This window comes from Lagopus leucura, unplaced genomic scaffold (genome assembly GCF_019238085.1).
Source record: "Lagopus leucura isolate 7727_CA_CO unplaced genomic scaffold, USGS_WTPT01 Super-Scaffold_100141, whole genome shotgun sequence".
In the NCBI taxonomy this organism is placed as follows: domain Eukaryota; kingdom Metazoa; phylum Chordata; class Aves; order Galliformes; family Phasianidae; genus Lagopus; species Lagopus leucura.
The window spans coordinates 12,295-40,141 of NW_024962333.1; the positions used below are offsets into that span (position 1 = coordinate 12,295).

General features: G+C 60.6%; 1 protein-coding gene across 4 annotated transcripts in view; it reads left to right on the top strand.

Annotated features, from left to right (window-relative positions):
- The window catches only part of AGAP3 (ArfGAP with GTPase domain, ankyrin repeat and PH domain 3), a 62,028-nt gene that overhangs the window by 11,557 nt on the left and 22,624 nt on the right, over positions 1-27,847 (top strand). For all 4 annotated transcript variants that reach the window (XM_042888059.1, XM_042888061.1, XM_042888057.1 and 1 more), the window contains 5 exons: positions 1,886-2,013; positions 8,001-8,156; positions 11,484-11,576; positions 17,856-17,960; positions 21,965-22,130. In XM_042888059.1, the coding sequence (XP_042743993.1) occupies positions 1,886-2,013; positions 8,001-8,156; positions 11,484-11,576; positions 17,856-17,960; positions 21,965-22,130 (648 nt within the window). The remainder of the gene's footprint in view (positions 1-1,885; positions 2,014-8,000; positions 8,157-11,483; positions 11,577-17,855; positions 17,961-21,964; positions 22,131-27,847) is intronic.

Consider the following 27,847-nt stretch of genomic DNA (forward strand, 5'->3'; position numbering starts at 1 on the left):
CGCCTCGTCTCAGCAGTGTTTCATGGGCATGAACTGGAACACAGGGAGTTCTGCACTAATGCTTCACTGTTCAGTGGCAGAGCCCTGGGACAGCCACAGGCTGCCCACAGGAGTGGGGGTCTCCTTCTCTGGAGATATTCAGGACCTTCCCAGATACCTTCCTGTGCAACCTGCTGTAGGGATTCTGCTTCGGGGTGTTGGACTCCACGATCTCTGTAGGCCCCTCCCAGTCCCTGCTGTTCTGTACTGGAGGGCAAATTGTGGAGAGCCCTTTGGCAGTGATTGTCTCGGCGCTGTTTCTGAGCACTGACCCTGCAAGTGCGCAGGGAGAGCTGCAGCCATGCTGCACTGCTGCCTTCCCTGCTGTAAGACTCCACGTGAGGTGCTCAGATGCCAACCAGTCCTGCAGCACTGTGGTGACATTTGGCCAGTGGCAGCACTGTACCTGGACAGAGGTTCTGCACCAGGATGGCTGCAATGGTTGCATACCTGAGTGCTCCGTGTAGCAAGGGGAGAAACCTTGGTGAGCAAATGGCTGCAGGCACAGCCGTGAGGGTGGCAGTTCATCCTGGAAGAACCGAGTCCTGTGATGTTGGAAATGCAGAAGCTCTGCTCAGTGAGCAGCAATGTGAAAGCCAACTCGAGATGCCCTCTGATGGGGCAAGTGAGATTTGATCGCTGACCTGTGAATGTATGCATGTGCAATAGCCAGGTGGGACTGAAAAAACATTTGGCCAACACTCTGTATTTCGGCGTCAGTGAGGAAAGAGAACGTTCTGATGCTCACTGCTGGTGAGCTGCAGCAGCCAGAGGTGGCTGTGATGTGGGGCAGACGTGGCACGGGGCTGTGCTGCAGCCTTTGGGTCCTGCCTGGGCTCCCCTCTCCATCACTCACCTCCTGTTCACTCTCCTTGGAGGCCTCGCACTGTGCTGAATGGAAAGCCTCTGTTTACTTGGAGCAGGTGGGGATTTGCTGCTGCACCAGCAGTTTCTGCCACTTTCAGCCTCAGGGATTCTCCAGCTCGGTGTTTGTTGTCCCAGGTTGTGCCGGGGGGGTCAGGTTGGGTATTAAGAACAATTTCGAATCCAAAGAGCAGCTGGGTGCTGGCACAGCTGCACAGGGAGTTTGGGGTCACCATCCCGGGGGTGGTCAGGAGCTGTGGAGATGGGGCACTGGGGGATGTGGTTGGTGGGAACGGTGGGGATGGGGATCTCAAAGTCTTTTCCAACCTTAATGGTTCTGTGTGAAGCATGCTGGTCAGGAGATGTGATGTTCCCAAAAGTTCCTCGTTGTGACTGCAGGGATGGCCAGCAGTGTGCATGAGGGGCAGAAGGGGCAGCGTGCAGCCATGGCTGATGCTGCGCTCCTTGGCTGGGAGATTGGGAAGGCTGAAATGCAGCTTTGGGCTTTTGGCATCGGGCGGTGAGGTTGAAGGAATGAAGGGCCGTTTGTGATGTTCATTTCTGGAGCATCTGGAGAGCTGAGGGCCACGTGTGCCCTGGCCAAGGGAGGTGGCACTGCCCAGGCTGCCCAGTTTGTCCCTGACTCCTGTGGCCACTGCCAGGGGGTCATGGGCTCTGTGTGGCTGCGCAGTCAGTGCTCTGCATGGGACCCAAGAGAGTGGTGGCCTTTGGGTGCTTAGTGTGGCATTGCAAAGGAGCTGTACCAAACCTTGCAGCTGTGCAGCAGTGGTGACTGTGATGGGGATGGCCAGTTTGGGTGCTCTGCAGAAATCTCTGTTACTTTGGGATGCTGCAGTTCGAGCCCCAGGAGTTGGTATCATGCAGGGGGAGGGTTTGGGTCTTGCTGAAGGTCTACAGAGATTTGTTGAGGGGCAAAGTGGCTTTCAGGTCTCTGACCCTGTCCTTTTCTCTGCTCTTCCAGTGGCTCAGAAGGTGGTGGCTCTGAGGAAGAAGCAGCAGCTCTCCATCGGTCCCTGCAAGTCCCTGCCCAACTCACCCAGCCATTCGTCTGTCTCCGCAGCCTCCATCCCTTCTGTTCACATCAACCAGGTGGGAAACAGGAACAGGGGAAGGCAGGAACCCCACATGCTCCTCCCCACCCCTCCTTCACTGCACAGCACAGACCGTTCAGCCTCACTCTGCACTCTCACCACAGCCCTGGAGTAGCTGTTGGAAGGGCAGAGCAGCTGTTCACTGGAGCATCAGCCCGTAGCCCAGAACGTTGCTGACATTGGTGTCAGGCTGCATACGAGCCATTGCGTGTGCTGTACGTCTGCAGGCGTTGTGTGGTGCTCCTGGAGCAGCTGCTGCACAGCTGTGAGCTGTGTGCAGGGAGCTCCTGGCAGAGCAGGGCTCTGTGATGCAGCCAGGAGTGCACCTGGTCCTGCTGCCCTGGCACCAGGGGGCTGCTGGCCTGTGTGCATACAGGTGGGCTCCTCCAGCACGTCTCTGGAGTGCCAGGGGTAGTGCAGAGGAGAAGGGAGTGCTCTGGGAGCTCAGGAGGGCACGGTGCTGTTCCTCAGGCACGGCATCAGCCTGGCAGGAGCTGCCACGGTGTCTGTGCTGGGTGATGGAGCAGATCAGAAAGAGGAGCAGGCTGGCATAGCAGGGGGGTGGTGCAGGAGACCCTTGGCAGCCTGCTTGCTGCAGTGGGGCTTTGTTACGATTCCTAATGCATGTGCAAGTGCAGAGCTGCTTCTGGTGAAGGTGAGAAATGGCTCTGCTGCTCCTCAGGCACTCAGGCCAATGGAGCAAGCTCCAAAGCAGCTGTTACTGTAGAATCATAGAGTGGCCTGGGTTGCAGAGGAGCACAGTGCTCATCCAGTTCCAACCCCCTGCTGTGTGCAGGGTCACCAGCCAGCGGCCCAGGCTGCCCAGAGCCACATCCAGCCTGGCCTGCAGAGATGGGGCATCCACAAATGGATGTTATGCTGCAATCACTGGGCCTGTCATAAGGACTTCACTAAATCTGTGTGTCTGACCCATTGCTGTCAGACTGGGGAGCAGCAAAGGCTGCAGCTGGGTCCTCTGAGTGCTGGGAAGTGACACAGATGGAGCAGTGTGAATCCCTCAGCTGCTTTGTTGGTGAGCAACACGTGGGATGGTTTTTGAGGAAGAGAGTGGCTAAGGACTCAGAGGAGCACGTGAAACTGAGAAGAGAGTGAGATTGATCTCACATCAGGGATTTTAAACACCCGTATGAGCGTCGTGCCTGACCATAGGTTTGTGGTGCTGGACTGTGAGCTGCTCTGTATGGATTTCTGCAGCTCCCTGGTGCTCCAGGTCGGGCTCCAGCCCGTTCACGTGAGTTCTGTGTGCAGGTGAATACGCTGAGCCCCACTGGCAGCAGAGCTGCTGCTGAGCCACACAGCCTGCTGAGCAGAGTCCAGCAGCTTGCAGTGGGAGCAGCGAGCACAGCTGCCTGCAAACATGCACAGCCATCCCTGTCCTGCAGCGTGCCTGGGGACCCACAGCACTTGGGAAGGCTGATAGGAGGCCTCCAGGTTAAACACAGGTGTGAGTGCATCCAGTGATGAGAGAATTGTCTTAGCAAACTGGGGACAGTGCATTGCTGGAGATGGGAGGCAGTCTGTGCAGGAAGGGTGCAGGCAGCAGAAGGCCGTGTTCCTCAGGGAGGAGCCATTTTGTGTTGTGTTCGATGTGCCAGAGTATGAAAGAAGCACACTGACAAACTAATGATGGCACTGCTGTGCCTGCCAGTGTGTCTCTGTAGTGGGCAAAAGCATTCCTGTGTGTGGTGGTGGCTCCTCAGTGGGATCCCGCTCGTGAGCGTGCGTTTGTGCTGAGCAGAAGGAGGCTTGTGGAAGAGACCTTTGTGCACAGGAGGGTGCCAGGCTCTTGGCTTGTTCAGCTTAGAAAAGCAGGGGCCAAAATGGACCAAACCCAACCTCTGAAGGACACAAATGTGAAAGAAAACCACTTTTTGTGAAAAGGTGCTAGCACAGAAGGGGTGGATCTAAGAGTGGCCACGGGAAGGCAAAGTTTGGGCATCAGAGGAGGTTCCTAATGATGTGGCATGAGCTGTGTTCGAGGTTCTTGCTCAGAAACCTCCTTGCTTTCCTTTCCTCCCTGCAGAGCACCTTTCAGCCCGGTGTGCAGACGACCTCTGTGTAGAGGTGGATGTTGGCTCCTGGGCCCGGAGGCAGAACCTTTTCTCTCAGCTCCCTGCTGTGCTCCTGTGGCTTTGCTGGAGGGACCTGGGTAGATCTGGTGGGAAGCAGAGCCGTTACAGGGAAGTAATGCAGCACGAGCCAACAGGGAATGGCAGCTCGCTGTGAGGCCTTTCTGAACGACAAGTAGTTCCTGACTGGCTGGACTGCAGCAGTGGTAGAGGCCGTGTCCTTCCGGAGCTTCTGCCCTCTGTCTTCCCTCTCCCATCCCTGCTCTGTGCCTGTCCAAAGCTTTGTCTGTCCCTGTACTTGACCAGCCTGGGGGCCGCAGTGAGGATCAAAGCTCATCTCTGTTCCCTGGGTCTTCTGTGGCTCCACCACAGCCCCCCGGGTTCCCAAGGACCCCCTGCAGCACTCTGTGCCTTGGTGCTTGCAGATTTCCATCGCAAGAAGTACTTCTCCCTATAAAACAGGAGCTGGTGAGTGATTGCGGAGTGCCTTGCAGTGTTTGCACGTTCTCAGTGGGGCTCGGAGTTCTGGATCTGCTTCCCACTGTCCCCAGCACAAATCCAGCTGCCTTTGAGAAACCAAACTGTGTCCATTGCAGGTGTTCTGTCACTGACCTGGGCAGAGCAGCCCTGTCGGTGCATGCAGCACACTGCCCGTGCGGGAGGGAACGTGCCAGCACTGAGCAGCGAGCAGCTGCTGCAGCACAGCAGTTCCTGCAGAGGGGTGCAGAGAGCCCAGAGCCACTGCTGTGCGGTGTGCTGTGCTGGGGGTGCTGCACCAGGGCGCAGTGCCACACAGGAGCTGCTGTCCCTGCCTGGAGGGGCTCTGGGAGAGTGGAGCTCCACTCCATCAGCGAGGCTGGATGAGGGAGTGATGTGACGCCGCTTTGTCTTTTCCCATTTCAGGGTAGAAGCTCTCTCTGGGTTTCTTATGGCCTTTGCTGACCCTTGGGAGCAGATACCAAGGCAGGGGCGAGGAGCCCCAGGAATGATTTGGGAACGCGGGATTTAGCTTAGAGACAGGATGACAAGAAGCCAGACAGTGAATTCTGAGCTTCGTTTTGTCTTGTCTTTGTTCTGACTTCATACTGCAGCCAGGTATGGCCTGCACTGCCCCTCTTTGTGCCTGGGGACGTCCTGCTCAGTGCCCAGTGCCTGCGGGGACAGCTCTGTCTGCTGGACATGGGACCAGCATCCCTACAGAGGGCTGCGTAGGGCAGGCAGGAGCTGGGGACAGTCCTGGGACCAGCTGCTCTGGAAGATGCTGAAAGCCAAACTGAGCCTGTAGGAAATGGATGCTGCCTGCACCCCACAGCCCGGCCAGCTGTCACACCAGCCCATGGCACTGACTGGAGAGGTATCAGTGCACCCCAGTGTTCTCAGCATCGTGTCAGAGGATCTCTCCACTTGGTGCCAGGCTGGCTGTTCTCTGCACCCACAGGGTCGTGCCCGTGGGCAGGAGGGGGTTGTTGTCCTTGCAGAGGGGTGATTCGATTTATGATGGAGTTCTTGAAGCAGGCCCTGGTTTCATTTTGTCTTTGGAGCTTTGGAGTTTTTCCTTTAACTCCACAGTGGTGCGCAGTGCCACAGGGCGCGCTGCTTCCATCAGGGCACAGAGGGGCCAGCTGTGCTCAGCATTTCCAGCTGCACCTCCTGGAGCACAGTGTGCCCATCAGGGCCATGGCAGCAGCATCTCTCCCCGGCCCTGGCTCCTGGGAAGCTTCTGCACCCGCTGTCAGGCTGCTCAGGTCGCCCTGCAGCCCCAGGGGTGCCGGTGCTGCTCCTGCCCCTGCAGCGAGGCGAGCAGGTCTGATGGGTTTGGGATCCTGGCTTGGCCTCTGCTCCCACCTGCCCCATCCTGTTCCCTGCCTGCAGGGTGCGGGCGTTCCACAGGCCGGTGGGTGCTTGCAGTGCTCAGAGCTGCTGCACCTGATTCTCACTGCTTCTACATCTGCTGCATCTTTCTGCAGGGGCTCCGAGGTGCCCTCAGGGGTACCCTTAGCTGTGGGATGGGTCACCACTGCTTGGGATGGAGTTTGTCCTTCTGCCAGCGGCAGCCAGGAGCAGGGGCACAGCTCACACTCTGCAGCACTCAAACCTTGCGCTTCGTGTCCCTCTGTGCTCTGTGTCGCTGGGTGCTGCTGATGGGCCCGGCCCCGCTGCTCCCCCTGCTGGGTCAGCACAACCCTCTGTCGCAGCCTGGCCGCAGTGAGCAGTGCTTTGCTGAGATACAGAAGTGCTGTGGGTAACGAGAGGCAGGAATGAGATCGTGAAGTTTGCAAGTGAAACGAAAAGCAACCTGCAGTTCACCTGTGCTTGGTAATGAGAGCCTTACGTGCCTGCTGCAGCATGTCCCAGCAGAGCCTGGCAGTGCGTGTTCAGCAGTGCGAGCTGCAGGCAGTGCACAGCCCTGTGTGAGCAGCGCAGGCAGCAGCTGTGTGTGTCCCTGTGGTGCCAGCGTCCCGCCGGGCTCGTGGTGCCCTGCCCTGTGCTGTCTTCATCTGTGCACTCCCATCCCCTGCCCCGTTCCGTGCAGATGCTGAGGCAGTGGCTGCTGTTTGTTTGCACTCTTCCGCTCAGAGCTCTTCCCAGACCTCGCTCCTTGTTCCTGCCTTGCTTCTGTGTGACAGTTCCTACTTGGGAACTTTGAGTGATCCCTTTCCTGCTCGAGCACCTGGGGTGCTGTCGGTGTCTGTTGCAGTTCATGACATCCACCCATTGCACACCAATGGGGAGGATCTCTGCATGTGTTTTGCTCAGATTTCAGCTTCCACCGTGTGTTCAGATGGCAGCAGAGACCAGGGGTGCTCGTTTGGGGCGATGGAGCAGCTCCAGGAGCAGGACGTGGGGGGTCCACTTGTTAGGTTCTCCCACAGCTGAGGTTTGCATGGGGCCTGGATCTCTCCTGCAGCCCTGGAGCTGCATTTCCTCAGACCCACATGGTGGTGGCTGCTGCCTCTTGGGGCTGCAGCATCCTGCACTTGGCCCAGCACCAGGCACGCTGAGGGCTGAAGGAGGGTTTTCTGGCTAGGCAAGGAATGAAAGCAATGTTACAGGAGCGTATAAAGTACAGAACACAATTTGGTGAGATTTTTTCCTAGGAGCTTTGTTGTCCATCGTCTCACATAAATCAGATCTATCACAGCTGTTAGGGCAGGAGCTCAAAGTCTGCAGTCCCTTCTGTGTGAAGTCCTTCCCTCAGTCGTAGCTTCATGGATGCATTACCAAGGAGCAGCAGATTCTCTGGGCCCCGGTAGCCCATACTGTGTGTGTCTGCTCTTGAGCCCTGCCTTGGCAGAGCCTGTATGTTTGGTGTGCTGAGCTCCTGGGGAGGTGTTAGCAGACAGGGTTCCCCCTGTCCCGGATTTGGGGTAGCAAAAACTCTCCTGTCTCCAGGCAGACGTGGTGCTCCAAGCCCCTGCTCCAGCACAGGGCACGATGGGGCAGCAGGGCTCCTAGGCCTCATCTATTGCTACAAAAGGCTCTGGGCTCCATCTGCAGGCGGTGGGCGTTGTGCTGCCAGCTGGGCTTTCTCCATATACTGCATGAATGCAGCTGGCAGCACCCGCAGCAGTGTGATGGGAGGGCCAGGGCCAGAGCTGCAGGGTGCACGTCCTCGTGGCGTGCAGCTCAGCCCAGAAGGGAGCAACGAGGCTGGGCTCCTCACAGCTCCCTGCTAGGGGCCTTGGAGAGTGGATGGCTCAGCTGGTGTCACTGAGTCCTTGCCCTGCTTGTCTCTGTTGGCTTCGCAATGCTACTGTTCCTCCAGGGGGAAAACAAAAGCGGAGAAGGGCAGCAGCTCCCCACACCCCCCCGGGTGCCAGGTGCAGTGCATGGGGCGCAGCGTCCCCGCGTGCCACAGCCTCGTGCTGAGCATCACCGCCTCATTCTGCCCTAGGCCACCAACGGCGGAGGAGCCTTCAGCGACTACTCCTCCTCGGTGCCCTCCACCCCCAGCATCAGCCAGCGGGAGCTGCGGATCGAGACCATCGCTGCCTCCAACACACCCACCCCCATCCGCAAGCAGTCCAAGCGGCGCTCCAACATCTTCACGGTACGCAGCGCCGGGGCCGGAGGAGCTTTGGGAGCGTTGCGGAGCCGGGAGAGGGGCAGGCAGCCCCTGTCTGTGCCAGGCTGCGGGGAACCTGGCCGTGCTGGCCAGGGAGGGGCGGGGAGAGGGGCGATGCTTCTGCACGTGTAGGAGGCACAACAGACAGCACTGGTCCTGGTGTGTGTGCAGGCGTGCGTCAGCAAGCCGCTCCTTGCACAGCAGGAGTGTGCCCAGGGCGTGTTGGCTGTGTGCAGGGAGCACAGCTCCCTGTCCATTGCTGGGCAGCTGCACCTTGTGCGCACAGCACCGGTGAGCTCTGCTCCTCCTTGGAGCCGTGTCCCCAGAGCGTGGCACAGAGCCTCCGGTGCCCCCTGGTGGTGCCAGCTGTGCTGTGCCAGCACGTGGCCCTGGACCCCTGGCTCTGCTACCCGAGCCTTGCGGCTGCGTGACAGCCGCAGTGCTGTGGGGTCTGCTGGGGGCTGGGGAGAGCAGCAGAGAATGGAGGCGGCAGGGAGCCGGCAGAGCTGCGGGACCTGGGCAGCGCGGGGCCTTGGTGCAGGGATTGGCTGCTGGCTGGCTGAACGCAGCCCGCCTCCATTGTGCTCACACCGTGCACGCACCGTGCACGCGGTCCTGCTCACACTTGCCCTGCTGTCAGCAGCCCCCGAGTGTCCCTGTGCTGTCAGTGCAGCGGTGCTCCCGGTCCCCGTGCCCAGGTCAGGTCCCCGCGTTCCTCTCCCCCGGTGCCTGGTACGTGTGCCAGGCTCAGGCCCTCCTCCCATCTACGTGTGCTTCCCAGCCTCCATTGCTCCGTACTCCGTGTCTGCTGTCTGTGGAACTGCCCGCCACCAACCATTGTCCGTGTTGCACTGTGTTACTGTGTGAACAGCTGCCACTGCTCTGGTCCCCGATCACACCGACTCAGCATTCCACACCCCATCCCTCTCCTGCGCTATTGGCATCCCAAATTCCCAACTCCTCGTGCTGGGAGCACATCCCCCCCTCTGCCGAGATGTCCCGGCAGCTCCCTCTCTGGGGTTCCCCAGTGCTCTGTGCGCTCCCTACCCGTGCCCCCAGCTCCGTGCCCGTAGATCTGTGCACGTGCTCCTGGCCCCCACAGCACGCGCTGTCTCTGTGTCCCCAACCTGCCCTGCAGCCCAGGGCAGCGGCTCCACGGCTCCGCACGCATGGCTGCGTCCTCACCGCTGTCCCCTCCGTGTGCCCACACCTCCCTGGCGGTGCCCGGAGGTCCCCTGTTGTTGGTGGTCATGCTTTTGTTGCCCCTCGGTGCCGATGGACTCCCCGCTCCCGCCGTTCTCGCTCATGCTTGCTGCTGTGCACCGTGCGCCCATGCACTGCCACCCATCCTCTGCTCACCGCGGGTTTGGACTCGCCGTCAGCTCATGCTCACGCTGTCGCTCCTCTCGGGGCTTGTCGGTGCCACGCTCAGCTCGCAGCCTGCGGGTGCCACGCTCGCTCGGTGCAGACGCGCTCATGGGGAGGCAGAGGGCTCGCTGTGGGGTCACGCTTCTTTGCTGTGGATGTCACCACCCTCCTGCAGCTCTTGCTCACTTGCTCATTCTGGGCTCCAGCTTGCTCTCGCTGCGCCACTCACCCGTGCTCATCCTGGGCTCACTGCTTGCTCTGTGCTGGCGCACACATGGCTCACATTGAAGTCTTCACCCCGTGTGATCGTGGCAGCAGCAGCAGCAGCTCCTGACACCTCCTCCCGCAGCGGGGCAGGGCAGGCAGGCAGGGATGGCTCTTTCTGCCACTGGTTTCCCTGCGGGCAGCGCAGCGCGGCTGCAGCTGTCCCTGTGCCCCCGATGCCGGGTCCCCCAGCCGGGCACGGTCTCTTTGCGCCCCGCGCTGCTCCGATCCGGCCCGAGCTGTGCCTGGCTCCTGCCTCCTCCTCCTCCCGCTCTCCTCCTGTCCTCTCCTCTCCTCCTCTTTGCTCTGGGCCCTGCCATTGCAGGGGAGGGCTGCGTGGGGGGCCGCTGGCTGGAGGCGGTGCCCGCCCGTCCCCGCTGCCGCCCGCCGCCCGGTCCGGCTGCGCCCACCCGGCATCTCGTGTCCGTGTTCTGAGTATAACTTGCCAAACTCTTTATTCTTTCAATATTTGCAGATATGTGCCACTGTTTCCAACTTTTCATCAACAAAAAGGCCTTTCCAACTCCTTCCAAATTAGAAGATCCAGGTGGTTACACGGCACCTCTGTACCAATTCTCTCACTTTTCATTGCCTCTCCAGGGCCGGATAAGGGATGGGCACTGGGATTGATCTAAGATTAGAGGCTCGCCCGCCCTCCAGCCAGCATGGGTCCCCCCCTCGGAGACACGCAGGAGCCTTTTAAATCCCCCCATGTAAAGTCTAGGAGGCGCCGCGACGGCCTGCGCTGCACTTTGCCGGGACATTGCTGGGCCTGCCGGATGCTGGCGGCACCCGTGGGGCTGCTGGGCGACGACCCCACGGGCCGGGACGGGACGGGACGACGTGTGGCGCCGGGACGGCGATGGCAGCGAGTGCGGCTGGACGGGCCCAGGGACGCTTCGCTGCTGCTTGGAGCTCTGCGGGCGCCGCCGGCCCCCGGCTCCCTCCTCCCCGCCGCACCTCCTGCATGGACTCCTGCTCCTCTCCTCGCAGCACGGCGGCCGTCTGTGGCTCTTTAGTTTCTTCTCTTTCGATCTCTTTGTTCTGCTCTGGGCCCCGGGCCGGCGGATGGGGGTCCCGGCCGGGGGGCCGCTGCCCCCCTCTGATCCAAAGCACACGGGCGCTCCCGACGGGTGTGGGACGCTGCAGCGGCGCCGCGCTGCCCTCTCATTGTCGTGGTTCTGAATGTATTGGTCGTGCTCCATGCCGTGTATGACGTGGTATTGCCCTCTGTCCTAAGCACTTTGAATGAGTTCCGCTCCACAGACTGTACACTTCATATTGTATTTATTGGGGTTTGCTCTGCCCGGCGGGCGCCGCGCTCGGCCCCGGCCGTGGGATCGGTATTTACTGTCCATGCTCTTTTGTAAGGGCCGGTGTCCGCCCGGTGACCGTGCTACTTTGTATGGTGCAAGTGTGCTCCCGGAATAAACCTGTTGGATTGGTAGAGGTGTGAGTTCCTTTCACCGCTCGGCTCTCCCGCTGCCATCCATGCTCACCGCATCCCACGCATCTGTCTGTGCCGTGTCCGTGTGCCGGAGGCAGGCGGCCCCGCTCTGTAGGACAGTGCTGCGGGGCCGGGGGTCGGGGGGCCGGGAGCGCGGGGCTCTGTCCTGCGAGGGGCGGCGGGGCCACGTCCCTCCCATCCCACCCTAACGACCTCCATCTCTTCTCTTCCAGTCTCGGAAGGGCGCCGACGCGGAGCGGGACAAGAAGGTGCCGGAGTGCAAAGCGGACAGCATCGGCAGCGGGAGGGCCATCCCCATGAAGCAGGTGCGATCCTCCCCGCGCCGTTCCCTCGCGTCCCCCCCTCTGCATCCCCCTGTGCTCAGCCTCAGTGCTGCGCTCAGCGCTGGATCCTCAGTGCCAGAAGCACACCGAGGTTCTGGAGCGTGACCAGAGAGGGGCTGTCGGGGTCAGCGGCGCCGTGCTGTGGGAGCGGTTGGGGATGGGGATGGGTTGGTCTGGAGCACAAGAGGCTCAGGGAGACCTCACTGCTCTGTAAACCCTGAGAGGATGGAGCGTGGTGGGGCCAGCCTCTGCTGCAGCTAACGGCAGTAGGGCGAGGGGGGGTGGTCTCACGTTGTGCCTGGGATGGGTTGGGTTGAGCAGTGGGAACGATTTCTTGCAGCTGGGTACCGGCACACCTTCACTGGGGGCGTCCAGAGCCATGGAGACGTGGCACTTTGGGACATGCTCAGTGGGCACGGTGGGGGCTGAGTGTGAGGATCTCAGGGGTCTTCTCCAGCCGTAGTGCCTCTGTGAGGCATTGAAGGCAGCTCCCGGGAAGGGGCTTTGGGTGCAGACAGGGCACAGAGAATATTCCCTGTCGGGAAACTGAGCACGGGGACAGGGCTGCAGCAGGAGCGGTTCCAGCAGAGGGCATCTGTGCCCCACACCTGCCACAGCCCTGCACGGCCCTGCGCTGTGCTCTGCCTCCGTGCATCCTTTGCCCTGAGCAGCACCGAGGGCTCTGAGGGCTGGGAGCAGCAAGAAGTTGCTGATGTGACACCAGGCTGTAGGGGTGCAGTCAGAGCATCAGAGGGACGGGATGCCATCCAGACAGACCTGGACAAACTTGATCAGCAGGCCCATGTGAACCTCATGAGGTCTGACAAATGCAAAATCTTGCACCTGGGTTGAGGCAGCCCTCACTACCAATACAAGCTGGGGGATGAAAGGATTGAGCACAGCCCTGCTGAAAAAGACCTGGGGCTACTGGTGGGCGGGAAGCCGGACATGAGCCAGCAATGCGTCCTCAGCCCCAAAAGCCAACTGTATCCTGGGCTGCATCGAAGGAAGCGTGGCCAGCGGGTCCGGGGAGGTGATCCTGCCCCTCTGCTCTGCACTGTGAGGCCTCACCTGGAGCACTGCGTCCAGATGCAGAGTCCTCAGTATGGGAGAGACATGGACACAAAAAGGTCCACGCCAGGATCCAGCTGTGGTGTCCCTGTGCATTGCAGGGGAGTTGGAGTACATGGCCTTTGAAGGTCCCTTCCAACTCTAGGATTCTGTGATTCTATGAAGTGGCTGCACCGTGCTGTGCTGTGCCATGCTGTGCCGTGCCATGCTGTGCTGTTTGGGAACAAGTTTTCCAAGGGAAACTCGAGGCACTGGGAGCTGACCCAAAGCATTGGTTGTCTGTGTGCATGTCAGCCTGAGAGCAGCAGCAGTGCTGGGTGAGAGGGCAAGTGGTCACTGGGTGATGTTGGCACTGAGGTTTTCTTGCACGGATGCACACACACCCTTGCAGCCCCTGGCTGTTCCCATGCTGAGCTGTGTGCGCAGGGAGGGCATGCATCCATGTGGGAACCTGCTGGGGGTGGGACCCTCAGGGGACCAGAGGATCAGTTTTAAGTTAAATAGAAGAGATTTGGGCGAGATGCAAGGAGGAAATTCTTTACCCAGGCCCTCTCACTGCTGCCCAGAGCTGTGGGTGCCCCATTCCTGCAGTGCTGAAGGCCGTGGATGGGGCTGTGGGAGGTGTCCCTGAGGCTTGGGGGAGGCTTTGGGGTCTCTTCCAACCCAAACCATGCTGGGATTCCCCGGCCAGTCAGTGTGCTGCTGCAGGAGTTCCCCAGATGGCTGCACTGCAGTGAGGCACTGCGTGTGGTGGCACTGCTGTGGGTTTGCCCAGGGCAGCTCAGTGCTGGGGATGGCAGCAGTGCAGGGGCAGAGCCGTGGGGATGCTGTACTTGCAGCATGGCACAGTGTGCATAGCCCCAGCACAGCATGTCAGTGTCAGCTGTGTGCTGGTCGCAGCCCTGCTCTTGGGAGGTGCAGATCCTTTTCTTATTCTCCTGGCTGCTGTGGTGATCATGGTGCTCGTTACCATTTCTTCCACTGCTTCCCTGGCTGGGGGCCTTTCAGAGCAGGATGCTTCCCCTGCCTGCTCCCATATCTGTGTGTTGCTGGGCTGTGGCCAGGCTGCTGGAGCTGCAGTGCTTCGGAGCAGTTGTGGGGTTGCTGGGGAGCAGTGCTCTCCCAACCAGGTGGCCTCAGGGCACAGGGCTGCTCCTCCTTCGTGGGCTCCATTGTGCTGCAGCACTGTGCTGGAGCTGCCAGCCCTGGGGCAGTGCAGAGTGCTGGGGAACTGCCCTGCTCCTGAGATGCTGTGGCTGTCGGAATTGCAGCTCCTGCTTGCCTGAACCAAACGGTCCTTCCACAGCTTCTCAGGAGGGTGCAAAGCTTTGTTCCCGATGGAGAACACAGGCCAGCAACCTGCACCCTGTGGAATGAGGGTGGGGTGACTGTGCAGGGATATTGGGGTGCTACAGGTCTCTGCAGTACTGCCAGTCCCCACCAGGCAGCCCCCTTGGAGGTACCACCAATGGGACAGAAGCAGGGGCTCCCAAAGCACTGCTCTGTGTGGCAGAGCCTGGGGACAGACGGCGATGGCTGTGCTCTGATCAGGACCTGTGCTGTGGGTGGGTGCCCTGTGGGCTGCTTCCCAACACCTGGGGCTGGGGTTGGGTTCCACTGTGAGTGCAGCTCTGCAGGGAGGGCTCAGCACCCCAGCTTCAGTGCTGGAATGGTGAGCAGCCATGCGTTGCTCTCGGGACTTTTGCACACAGATCCTGGGCCAGTGGCTGGAGGGCTGCAGGACGAGAGGCCCAGATGGGTGTGTGTGGAGGGTGGAGGCTTTTCTGGGCATTGGAAGGCTCCAGGAGCACACCCTGCACTGCCTGTCCCCCAGCTGAGCTGCTCCATCTCCTGCCCCTTGCACCCACACAGCAGAGCAGCGCAGTGGGATGGGGGCCGTGCTCTGAGCTCCCTCCTCTGCTGCAGCCGCTGCTCCTGCGCTCAGTGCTGATGCTGCGCCTGGAGCTCCACGAGGTCCTGGAGGAACTGGAAGTGTTTCCTTGCTGCTGAACGCCCGTCTCAGAGAAGTGGGTTAATGAGGGACGGTGCTCCCCCGGCTGTGTGTTACCAGGGGTTCCTAATTGTGCACGCATTGTTTCTGGCACCACTGCAGCCCGGCGGTCCGGGTCCAGCCCGGCTCCTTTTGGGCCATGCTGCAGCAGTGCCCAGGGCAGCAGCTCCTCCTCCTCGGGAGCTGGGATCATGCTGGGAGCTTAGATTACATTTAAATTGCCATTTGCATTTTCCAATCAATACGCGACTTTACAATTAAGTTTGGTGTTAAAATTCTTAGCAAAAAAGTGAGCGGAAGGGAGATTTGTGGAGCAAACGAGTCCTTTGGGGGCCATGGCTGCTCCCTGCTTCATTACACTGCATATTGCTACTGCTGCTTTTACGGAGCACCGCCGCCATCCGAACCCAGCAGAGGCAGCACCGCACCGGCCGGCGGCGTGCGGGGAAGGGGAGGAAGCGTGGGGATGGGAGCGGGTGGGCTCCCAGTTCCTTTGCTCTGTGCACAGCCCCTGTGCTGGGGAGGAACTCTGGAGGAGAGAGCCTGTGGTGAGGAGCAGCACGGCCAGGGGGTGTGCAAGGAGGGGATGTGGAGGGGATGCGCCTGCCTGCAGCCCTGCCGTGGGCTGTGTGCCCCTGCGGCTCCCTGCCTCTCTTGGAGCACTGGCAAAGGTTGCCCAAGGAGGCTGTGGATGCCCCATCCCTGCAGGCATCCAAGGCCAGGCTGGATGTGGCTCTGGGCAGCCTGGGCTGCTGGTTGGCGACCTGCACACAGCAGGGGGTTGGAGCTGGACGAGCATTTTGCTCCTTTGCAACCCAGGCCGTTCTTTGACTCTGTTATGCATGGAGAGTTTCCTCCAGGAAAAGCAGAGTTCCCCACGTGCTGCTGGGCCAAATCTCCACAATCTGCCATCGCAGAGAAGTGGACTGCAGGGTGTGCAGCCCCAGTGCAGGCAGTGCAGCAGTGCCACCGGGACCTGCAGGACTCCCAGCTGCTGTCCCTGCCTCTGATACAGCAGCAAAGGGCAGACACAGCCAAGCACTGCCCCTGTGTTCCGCTGCTTCCTGCAGCATCTGTCCTGCAGGCCCCTTTGCCCTCGTTTTCTTAGGTGCTTACTCCCAGGTTTGGATTCTTGTGCCTTCTGGCTGGGTAAACTGGGCTGCCTGTACTCGGTTCTCTGTTTCTGGGTCTGTTTTGGCTTCTGTGTGTGAGGTTTCAGGTTTGCAGCTGAAGTGGCTGCAGAGAGCTCTGTGCTGCTCGGGGGCTCAGCAGGGGCTGCAGTGGGGGGGGCTCCACAGTTGGGCTGTGGGCACCAGCAGAGCAGGGGGCAGCTGGGGGTGGAGGTGGCAGCGCTGTGACAGGCGGGTGGACTGGGTCCATATATGGCCTGTGGGGTCGTGGTGCCTATTGGGGTCGTGGTGCCCATGAGGCAGGGACTCAGCCAGTGACCGTGCCAGATGTGTAACTTCTGTCAGCTCTAGAGCAGGTGTGCTTGAGAGAGGGCAAATAAATGCTCCCAAAAGAGAATCCACCATTTGTCCAGGTTGGCTGTAACACTGAGCCATCTCCACGTGTGGGGTTTTGTAAGGGAGAGGGCTGTCACTGTCAGAGTGCGTTGTGCAGTGCAGCAGTGATGGGTTTGGGGTGAGGGTGGGGGAGAGGGGGAGCCCTGGAGGTGCTCCTGGTGGGCACCAAGGGCTCTGGGGTGCTCCCATAACACAGACAGCACTGAGGGAACGCGCGGGCTGGAGGGAGCCGTGGCTGAACCACAGACATGACAGCATTTCAGCTTGGTGCTTGTTCTGTTACCTTCACGTTCTCTGTTCATGCTTTCCTTGGGCTCATTACGTAAAGAGCAGGAGTCAAATGCAGATGGGCAGACCTCTGTACACATATTTAGGCTGGACACACGTTTGCCATTTATCATCACTTGTTCCCATCAGTGATTTTGCTTTGAGAGCTTCCACCTGGCTGGTTTATGTCTGTTAACAGCTGTGTGGATCTCATACACTTGGATGGCCCAGCGGCTGATCTTACTGTTCTTTTCTGACCTCTGTGATCTCAGTGTTACGTACTGCTCACTCAGTATCACCAAAACAGTGCCTGTTGTCACCGGGTGCTGTGGCCATCCGTGCAGCATCACACAGCCCTGCATTTCCATGGGCAGACCCAGCATCCCCATCTCCAGGCAGCGCTCCACGCTGTGCACAGAGCTGCTCTGTGGGGAGGTGCTGGCATGGGGCTTGGAGCAGCGCCTTGCTGTCTGCCCAGAGATTCCTGGATGGGCCTGCCCTGCAGCCCGGGTCCTGCTTGTTCCCAAACCCCATCGCTCATCCATCCCTTTGTCCCCATGCTGGCTCTGTGCTGTCCCATTCTCCCTGCTGGCAGGGCGCTCGGTGTCCTCCCCCAGGCTCTGCTGCAGTGGCCTCATGCCCGCCTTGTTGCTGCCTCCCATCCTGCCTGGTGCAGATTTCATGGGGTCAGAACTGGGCTGGGAGAAGGGGAGGAGGGCGCAGCCTTTAAAGTTGGTTTAATCCATGAAAGTTTGTTCTGGGCCGGGGTGTTGGGGAGTGGCCATTCCCAGGCCCTGTGAGTGCGCAGTGCCTGGAGCCCACGGGTCGGGTCTGGGGGAGCACCAGGTGGGAAGGGGTGCAGCAGCACCTTGACTGCTCCATCTCCCAGAGTGTGTCCCTGGCTCCATCTGTTAGACACCTCTAGGGAGGAACTGCCGGCACCAAGGGAGCATCCATCCCTTGTGGCTGCCTCAAAGTATGGTCACCACCTCTCCTGAACGGTCCTCTCCTTGGGGTGTTGTTACACCACCTCTCCTGAACGGTCCTTATCCACCCCCCCATCTGGGGCTGGAGGAAGGTGTGGAGCAGAGCAAGGAGTGCAGTCAGTGGTGAGGTTGGGCCCTGCTTTGCTTTTATGCCTTTCAGCACAGCAGGAGGGGTGGTGGGACAGGGCACATGGACAGCCTCACTCTGAGGACGAAGTCTGGCTGGGGAGCGATGGGGAGGGCAGGGGAGCAGCCCACTGTGTGCCAGTCACAGAGAAGCACTGCTGGCAAGGCTCTGGGTGTTCTCGCGGGTCCTGTGTGTCTCCTGGGGTGGCCGTGGGGCTGGCTGGGAGCTGCCTGGACCTAATGAGGCCTGAGGCTCTTGTCATTTCTCTTACAGGGCATCCTGCTGAAGCGCAGCGGCAAGTCGCTCAACAAGGAGTGGAAGAAGAAGTACGTGACGCTGTGTGACAACGGTGTGCTCACCTACCACCCCAGCCTGCACGTGAGTACTGCTGGCGCGGGGCGAGGAGCAGGCAGGGCACGGCGGGCCCCTTTTGCTCCTGGAGGTGCCACGGCCACAGAGAGCTGCTGGCAGAGAGTTTGGCGTTGGTGAGGGCTGCAGACCCGGAGCGTGGGGTCATTCAGTAGAGCTGGATATTAGCAAGGCCTGGAGGAAACCGTGTCCCTGTCCTGAAGGCTGTGTCTGCAGTGCCAGACTGGCTGGGAAGAGCTGATGGGAACGTAACTCAGCGCAGAAAGATGCTCAGTAAATGTATCTGTCCGTTTCCCATTGCCCTTCGTCAGTCCATGAAGGCAGGGGCTGCTGCCTCCCCGCATCCCGGGTGAGGAGCGGGCAGAGGCTCCTCGCAGCCACGTCTGGTGCTGCCATTTGGGCATGGAACAATTTTCCTGGCTGCTGGGTGTTGGGTAATGGGGACGCAGTGCCTGCGCGGAGCCCGCCGTGCGCCAGCTCTCCATGCATCCCTGATCTCCTCGCTGCTCGGCTCAGGCACGCAGCTGCTGCCCTATCCATCTCTGTCGCCTCCCCACTGTGGGGCTAATGACTTCTTCCCCGTTCCCTCTTGAGCACAGTTTGCTGCTGGAGCAGTGAGCAGAGGACGCGCACACCTGTGACACCCGCTGCAGCCGGGCTGTGTTGGCTGAGTTGGGGTGCAGCCCCCACACCCCACACGCTGCAGGCCCCTCTGCGTCCCCATTCCCTCAGATGTAATGTTTGAGTGCTGAGCCCCATGGGCAGCTGTGCCTCTGATTCTTGGGTTGCTGTGCTGCGTCCCCACATCCTGAGCCCCATCCTTACCGAAGGAGCCAGTCCTCCTGTTTGCTTTCCCTGATTCAGAGGAGTGCTGGAACAGTTGGTTTTCCTTCGCAGCCTTGGAGCTGTGTGGTGTTCTGTGCGATTCTGCAGCCCTCTAACTTTGCAGCCCCGTTTTTTGGTCTTTATTGACCCAAAGCGGGAGGCAGTGGCTGCTCTGAGCTCACATGCGTGCGTGGGTTTATCAGCTTTCCATTGGAGGCATCATAGGGCCGCTGTTAAAATCAGTGGCAGAGGCAGAGTAATTGGGGATGTTGTTTAACTGCTCTCAGCTGATGCTGCTGCACACTGGGTTTGTCTCCTCTTTACTCCATTCGTTCCTCAGGGGGTGATCTCGTTTGATGTCAGTTGCTTTCCTTACTTCACTTCTTTGGTGTTTCGTTTCATTTCTGTGCTGCCTCGAGCAAAAATCTGGTTTGCTTCCACCTGGTGCAACTGGTGATGCACAGCCCATAGCTGAGAGGTGCGGGTGGGCACCTCCTCCCCCACATCTCTTGGAAAGCTTTCAGCCTTGCACCAGGATAGCGGTGCCCTCTGTTTCCCTGCAGCAGAGACCGGTTCTGTGTGGGGCACAGGAGCCTTTCCTCGCCTTCCCTGCATGAGGGTTGGGTGCAGGGACAGCCTTTCAGACTGGTGCTTCCAATGGGGCCCCACTAAGTCCTGCCCTCCCGTCTTCTGTGGTGAACCCGGGCGTGCTTCCTGCCCTCTGGCAGCACAAAGTGGGCGCCTGTGTTACAGTCATTGGGGTTGGGAGGGCCCTCTGGGGGTCATCGATTCCAACCCCTTGCTAAAGCAGGTTCCCTGCAAGACATTGCATCCTTCACAGGATGCAAAGCAGAGCTCATGGGTCTGCTGCTTTGTCCCCTCACTTGTGGGAATGCAGGCGGTGAGGTGAATGCAGGGCACAGAGCCCAACCCCCCCAGGGTGCTCAGCCCCAGAGCAGCTCTGGGCAGCCCGCTCTGGTGCTCGGCGACCCTGCACGTAGCGGGGGGTTGAAGCTAGATGAGCACCACGGTCCTTTCCAACCCATATGGTTCTGTGATTCTATGATCTCTTGGCTGCTTTGTGTTCCAGTGGCATTCCTCGGGGTTGTCCAGGTGTTCCCTGCCCAGGATCTCTTCTCTCTGTCATTCCTCTGCCCATCGCTGCCCAGCAGGGATGGGAGTGGTGCCCCCTCCGGGTCTGCGCCCCATCGCTCAGCAGGGTCGTGCTTCTCATCTCACCACCAAAGGTGCCCTGTCAGGGCTGTGCACCTCGTACCTATTCCGGACGCTGTGTCTGGGCCCCTCCAGCCCCTCCTCGGCATTGCCTCTCTGCAGTCAGATAAGGGCTGTGCTTCGCAGAGGGGCTGCTGGCACACGGATGAGCAGCAGCGGCTCCAAGCCCAGGCGCTCGGGTGGCGCAGCGGCACAGAGCTGTGCAGGTAGCAGAGCCGGGGCTGCGCAGCGGTCAGAGCCCCGCTCTGTGCTGTCAGATCTCCTCCCTGCGCCTGCATTTCTGCCACCTTCCCACGTGTGTTCAGAGGCAGGAAGCAGTGAGCAGGGCGAGCTGCGCGGTGCGGTCCGGCACCTCCCCGGCCGCGTGTGCTGCTCCCACTGGCAGGGCTGAGCCGTGGCCGCGCTGCGCTGCGCGGAGCCGAGCGGAGCAGCTCCCATTTTGCAGCCAGTGGAGCCATTCATACAATCACCTTCTGTTAATTCTATCTGCAACATCAATTAAATTGTTTGTAGAAACTAATTGAATGTGGCTTAATCACACATCTTAATAGCTTTCCACGCTTTGAACTCGTTGTTAATTCCAGTAATAAAATGAAATGAGAGAACTGGCTGGGTAATTAGTGAGGAGGCTTGGGAAGAAATTGCTGTTTTATGGCGTGCAATAAAAGCGGAGCGCCGGTGACCGCTGGCTCCGGCAGGCAGCCGGCGAGCGCCGATTGTGCTGAGCCAGGGAAATCCTGCGGCCCAGGGCTGCGCCGGGCCCCTGGGTGGGAGCGGTGCGGGGCGGCGCTGCGCTGGGAGGCGCTGAGGAGCCGCCGGCGATGTGCGCGCATCCCCACCGCTGCGCGGGTCGGGGTGCCGGGGGCTGCGGGCGGGAGGGGGCTGCCCCGCCGCCGTCGGCTGGAGCGGCTGCGCCTTGCTGGCTGCGCTCGTCTGGCCGAGCTCTGGAGCAGCGGTTCGTGCAGCACCGGCTCGGATCCGGCCCCTCGGCGACCTCCTTGTGAACTGGAGCGAGCCCCGAGCCCCGCAGCTCGCCCCACGCGGCTGCTGCCTCTCGTCTGCCCGTCGTGGAGAAGAGAGCTGGGGCTGCCCCACGAGCCTGGAGGACCCAGAGCCGGGACGGGGCTGGCACTCCTGGGCTCTGTGGGGACCACAGGCTCAGTGCTTTCCTTCTGTGTGGGCCCAGGGAAGCACGGCTGGGTGCAGCACTGCAGAGTAGGACAGGTGTGGTGGCTCCCAGCACAGCTGCAGCCGTGCTCTGGCTGAAGGTGGGCGCTGCTGGGAGGGCGGAGTGATGCTCATGGTCTGCATGCGGTCTGGAGCTGCGCAGTGCTGTGCCGGCAGTGGGGGAAGCGCAGAGTGTGGAGCGACTCAGAGCCGCAGAGGTGCGGTGCAGAGGGGCGCTGTGCTGAGCTGAGCCACTCTGGGCTTGAGTCACGCCAGCGGGGACCTGAGCTGGAGTTCCCACATCGCATTACCCACACCAAGTTATGTTGCACTGTCATCTGCTGCACCTGAGCGCTGCGATGCAGGAGCTGGGATCTGCCTGCTGTCTGCGTGCCCCTCTGCCCCATCTGTCCCCACCCCCAGACAGGACTCTACAAAGAGATCCTCACAGCACACCAACTCGACCTGCTCTCGCTGTGCAGGCGCTGGGAGCAGGACCCAGCACTCCTAGGTCCCAGCCCAGGGGTCGGAGCAGCATCCAGGCCCTCCGTCCACTTCCTAGGCTGCCTGCAGGCTTGGGCACCAGCGCTGGGGTGGCCGTGGGCTGTGGGATGTCTGCCCCTGAGCTCAGCTCAGTGCCCCTCTCTGGGCTGGACACCGGTCACCCCCAGGGGCTGCTGTCAGCCACGAGCGTGGGGGGATCCGGATGTTGGTTGGATGGAGTGAATGAGAGAGGGGCTGAGAGTGACGGGCCGGGCCGTGGCTGATCTGTACCATCTCTGCCATAGGACTACATGCAGAACGTGCATGGGAAGGAGATCGACCTGCTGAGAACCACAGTGAAGGTGCCTGGCAAGCGGCTGCCCAGGGCTTCGGCGGCAGCGCCCGGCGCGAGCCCCAAAGCCAACGGGCTGGCAAAGGAGCGGAGCAGCACACAGCTGGCAGCCAGCACGGGTAGGTGGTGGCGTTGTGTCCGTCCCTCTGCACGGCTTTGGCTCTGCCTGCAATAACATCCTTGTAGGTAAGCACAGGAGGAGTGGGAGAGCCGAGCGGATGGGAAGGTGCGTTGGGAGCTGCTGGCAGAGCTCTGGGTGCCCAGCGGCGCAGTGTGGTTGGAGGTCTGTGGCCAGCAGTGTTCCCCAGGGGTCGGTGTTAGGTACGGTGTTCATCATCATTAGTGACCTGGATGAAGGGATGGAGTCCATCCTCAGCAAGTTTGGTGATGGCACAAAGCTGGGAGGAGCTGCTGGCACACCTGAAGGCTGCACTGCTGTTCAGTGAGACCTGGACAGGCTGAGAGCTGTGTGGAGAGGAATCTTACGGGGTTCAGCAAGAACAGTGCAAGGTCCTACATCTGGGGGGAATAACCACAGCATTAGTATGGGATGGGGCTGAGCTGCTGGAAAGGAGCTCTGCAGAGGCAGACCTGGGGATCCTGGTTGACCAGCAATTGATCAGTGGTTGGTGCCAGGCTGACTATGAGCCAGCAGCGTGTCCTCACCTCGTGCCTTCCCTCTGGGGGACCTTTAGGGGGGCTGGACTAGAAGGTCTCAGGAGGTCTCTTCCAGCCCCCAGGGTTCGGTGCCTCCAGGGTGCTGTTGGGGTGGTGGGGGCTGTGCTGCTCTTCCTGCAGCAGGTGGGCAGCACCTGGCTCTGCTGAGCAGCAGTGGGAGCAGCTCCTGGCTTTTAGTGCTCTGACTGCCTTTGGTGTGTGCTGGTGTCTCTGGGTAACCCCCAGGTGGCTGCTGCTGGGTTCTAAGCGTGGCATGAGTTGCACGAGCTGCTGTTTATGGAGGCAGCTGCTGCAGCATAAAGTGGTGGAAAACTGCAGGCGATGTTTCTTGACCATGGAAAGCTCTGTTCTGCTCCTGTCTGCTTCTGTGGCTCCTTTTCCTTCTTACTTTTTCCTGCAGCCATACGATCCCAGGGAGCTGCCCTGGGATGACTGTCAGTGTGCAGCAGCCACCACACGTGGGGCTGAGTGGGTCCGGGGGGCTCAGTGCCAGCTCTTGTGGTCAGCAGCACCCAGGACAGGCACTGCTGTGGAGCACTGAACCCTCCTCACCCACTGCAGGTTGTGCAGAGCCATGCTCGCTCTGCAGTTCGGGTATGGCTGCAGGGATTTTTGACCAAGGATGTGGAGCTTCTGCCTGTAGTCTGCCTCTGCTCTCTGCTGTTTGCTGCTACTTCTTCACCACCACTGCCACACGCCCTCAGCATGCAGGAGCCCGGTGGCAGCTCTGCCCCTGCACAGCACTGCTCAGACATATTTGCAGGGTGCTGGATGTGATGTCTGCACCCACAGTTACCAGAGCTGTGAGGAGGATTCAGGCAAGGCACAGAACAGCTCCCATGATGAATCCTGCACCATGTACCCCATGTCCCCCCCCTGCAGCTGTCCTGCCCTCCTGTGCTCACAGCTGGGATGTGGGCTGGGATGTGGGTTGTGATGTGAGTTGTTCCTGGTCACTGCTGCCTGGAGCCCTGCGTGGGGCCTCAGCCTCACCTGCAGCAAGAGGAGAGCAGCACAGGGCTGTGGTTGGAGCTGCAGCTCCCTGGCAGGGTGTGTGATTCAGTGCTGACGTCGTGTCAGGAGTGTGGTGGGCTTAGTGCTGTTTGGAACCTTGAACACCAGGTCAGATATCTTCCTACAAGAGATGCTTTGTGTGCGCTGCATGGGTGCTGCGGGCTGTGCTGGCATCAGATCAGTGAATGTGGGATCCCCATTCACACACTGCCTTCACTCTGCACCCCTGCACAGCACACTCCCCAGCACCGTGTCCCCCCAGCACCGTGTCCCCCCAGCACCATGTCCCCATAGCACCATGTCCCCATAGCACCCCATAGCACCATGTCCCCATAGCACCGTGTCCCCCCAGCACAATGTCCCCACAGTGCTGTATCCAGCACTGTCCCCCTGCAGCGCACAGCACCGGGGATGGGGCAGCAGCCTCAGGTGTGCGTTGGCTTTGCACAGCAGTGTGGTGCTGCACACAGACAGCACAGCAGTGGGGCGCTCGGCGGGGCTCTGCTCAGCCTGCTCTGGTGCAGCTGATGGCTGGGTGGAAGAGCTCCACTGTGGTAACAGCTGCTCCCTGGGCACTGTGTCCCTGCTGTCCCTCTCTGGCAGTGCAGCCCCCAGCAGTGCTGTGCCCATGACCATCTCCAGGGCTGTGCTCTGCAGATGGGGCTCTGCTCTCCCCCAGCAGCGTGTGGGTGCAGCACAGCGCATGGTGAGGTCGGAGCCGTGCCACTGAGAGCTGTGCCACTGTCCTCATGTGGACAAGAGGAGCGGTGGGGAGAGAGGAGGAGGGGGAACGAAGTTGGAGAGCTCTCAGCGTGCCCAGAGGTGTGCGGGCAGCACACAGCGCTGCTGGGGCTCCGGCCGAGCTCCGGTGTGGGGCAGACACAGCACAGAGCTGAGTGAAGGGATGGAGAGCTGCTGGTGTGGGAACTGCACGGCTGGGCTCAGGGATGGCCGTGCCCAGTAATGCACTGCTCACATCACACATTCCCTGCACAAACACTGCTTCTGAGGTACAATGTCACGCTGCAGCTGTCAGTGTTGGGATCTTCTGCCCATGTCCGCCTCCGCTTTACATTTCGTTGCAGAGGTGCAGAAGCGTGAAGTCACAAAATCACAGAACATCCTGGGTTGGAAGGGACCGTAGGGATCGTTGGTTCCCATTCAGCGCTGCAGCAGCTCATCTCTGGGCTTGTAGCTCCTCTGATATGCGGTGCAGAGCTTGGCTCCCAACCAAAACCCTGTCCTCAGTTAGAAGTGGTTTCGTATCGTTGCTGTTTTGTTCACCTCCTTGTGCCCCGGGTGTCCATCAGGCTGTGATCTGAGCTGTTGCAAGTTGCTCGTTGAGAACTGCATCCCCGCAGGCTGTGCTGGCAGGGCGGCCTCTGCTTTGCTCTGCTTGTTTAGCCTTCACTGTGCAATGCAGTGCCTTCCTGGCTTCAGTCCCTCCGTGCAGTTGTATCGGTGAGGGCCAACCAGGGGCACTGCAGTAGCTGGGAGCTGGGTGCAGTCCCACAGCTGGCTGAGTGGGGCTGAGCCAGTGCTGGACGCAGAACTGGGCAGCAATGCAGCTCTGCAGCTGGGTGCTGGGCAGGGCAGGGCGCTGCGGGATGGTTGGGGTGCTGCGGGGTGCTGCAGAGCAGTGCGGTGTCCTGGGAGATCCACAGGTGCATGGGGAAGGAGGGAGAGCTTCCTTCCCACACATCCAGGGCAGGATCTCTCATCCCTGGGATGGGACTCGTGTGTGAGGGCCAGCAGCCCATGGTGTTGGTGGTGAGCAGATTTAGACAGTCCGTGGTTGTTAGCATTCATGAAGTGTTATCCTTAATATAACAAACAGCCCAAGAAGTGTTTTGAGTCTCAAAGGTGCCATTTCTTCAGTGTGCTGCTAATGCCACGTGGATGCAGAGCAGGTCTCTGCAGTGGGGCTGGCTGTCTGCCATGGGGCCGGGTGTCTGCATTGGGGCTGCATGTTTGTAGTGGGGTCAGGTGTCTGCCATGGGGTCCGGTGTCTGCATTGGGGCCAGGTGTGTGCAGAGGGTGTTGTTGGTCGGCTCCCTTTGGGGCTGCAGCTGCTAGAGATGGACTGGGGCTCATGCGGTGCGTGCTGAGGCAGTGTTATGTAGGAACGGTCATCTTTGTGATGGTTCCTTCTGGATGTGGAGGGAGAAATCAGATGTTTCAGTGCCACATGGTGAGGGCTGCGGAGACCCCTGAAGTGTCACAGGGAAAAGACAAGTGGCTGCTGCTGCTCAGAGGGGGTTCAGGAGGGTTCTCAGCAGTGCCTGCCTGGTGGGAAGCAGGGCTGCGCTGCGTGGCTGGGAGCTGTGCTGCCCAGGGCGGTGCGGGGATGCAGAGCACAGAGCCCAGCAGGGCTCCTGCAGTCAGGGACAAGCAGTGCTCACTGCATGGTGCAAACCCAGCAGCGTCTGGGCTGGGAGCACCAGCAGGATGGGCCCTTCTCACCTGGGAATGCATTCTGGGTGTGAAGGGCTGCACGCCTGGGGTTTGGCGGTGTATCCCTTGTGGTGTGGCAGCATGGCTTTGGGTGTCTCCTCCTCCAGGATCACAGCTGTGCTCTGGCTGTGGGTCAGCAGCTCACCCCTTCTGCTTTGGTGCCCCATCAGTGCGTGTTTTGAGCTGGAAGGATGAAGGCAGCTCTCACTCGGATGGGATGGAAAGCATCCCAGGGATCGCGTCCATCACCTTGAGCCTGGTCTGAGCACAGCTGCAGCCCTGGGTCGTTGCTTTGCACAGGGACCCTTCTCCCAGCACACGGAGATGCACGGAGGCCACTGCTGGAGGACGTGGGCTGTGCTGCGTGCATCCCCGCACGCTTAACGTGGGCGCCCGCGGAGCCCGTGACTCTGCTGCTGCACGGTGCGGCTGGACACAGGGCCCCGGTGAGCAGCCAGCAGAGAAAGGGGAGGATGGAGGCGGCTCCTCACCTCGTCCTGCTCGTGCGCGGTTGCTCCTGGAGCCGGGGAGGCGCTGTGAGCGCTCGGTGCTGCTGGAGATGCTGCTCACGGTGCGGTGCGTGGTGGCGCGGGGTCCTCGCTCGCCCCCAGGTGCCGGGAGTCCATTGCGCCGCCCGGTCCCCGCTGAGCCCCCGCCGGCCGCGCTGCCCCCCAGCGCAGTGGATGGGCTCCCCGGGCCGGGTGCCGCGCCTGCTGTGCTCATGTCACGTCGGGCTCCGTCGATGTTAACATCTCATTATCTTTGTTACTGTAATTACATTATCCGCTGCTTTATGCAGAATTATTCTCCGAGGACTAATTGATGGATCCATGTTTAATTCATTAATCATTAGCATCAAATTCGACAATTACAGTGCACACTGATTGTGGAATTTCAAATGTAATGAGGGAAGAATTAACAAAGAAAAGGGAAAACCAGTTTCCCGGCACGGTGCTGCTCGCCGTGGGGGACGCTGACATTGAGGGAGAGCAGCAGCAGAGGGCAGCGCTGGGACCGTCCCGTACCGGAGCCGCCCCGTCCGGTGGAGAGGCTGGGACGGGTGCGCGGCGCTCAGCGCTCAGCTCCGAGGCGGAGCCGCCCCGCAGCGCCCGCAATCAGCGCCACGCAGAGCTCTGGGAGCACGGGGGCGGCCCTGCGGGACGTGGGGCGGAGTGCAGGAGCTGCGGAAAGGGCGCACGGCCCGCGGGCTGCTCTGTTGTCTGCACGGCGCTCTGCGGAAGGAGAGCTGTGGCTGTGCAGGGAGAGCCGCGGCAGCTTCTCCACCTGGGTGCGCGGCTCTGCCTGCAGCGGTGCCTCACAGCTCTGCTACGGACAGGGGCAGATTCTGCTGGAATGCTTCGGTGCTCCTCACCGCCCGGCTGCCTCTGTATCAAGTCATTGCAACCCCAAAGTGCTGGGTGTAATGCTGGGTGCAGTGCTGGGAGCAGTGCTGCGTGCTGGGAGCAGTGCTGGGTGCAGTGCTGGGTGCTGGGTGCAGTGCTGGGAGCAGTGCTGGGTGCTGGGTGCAGTGCTGGCTGATGGGTGCAGTGCTGGGTGCAGGGTGCAGTGCTGAGAGCAGTGCTGGGAGCAGTGCTGGATGATGGGTGCAGTGCTGGGTGCATTGCTGGGAGCAGTGCTGGGTGCTGGGAGCAGTGCTGGGTGCTGGGAGTAGTGCTGGGAGCAGTGCTGG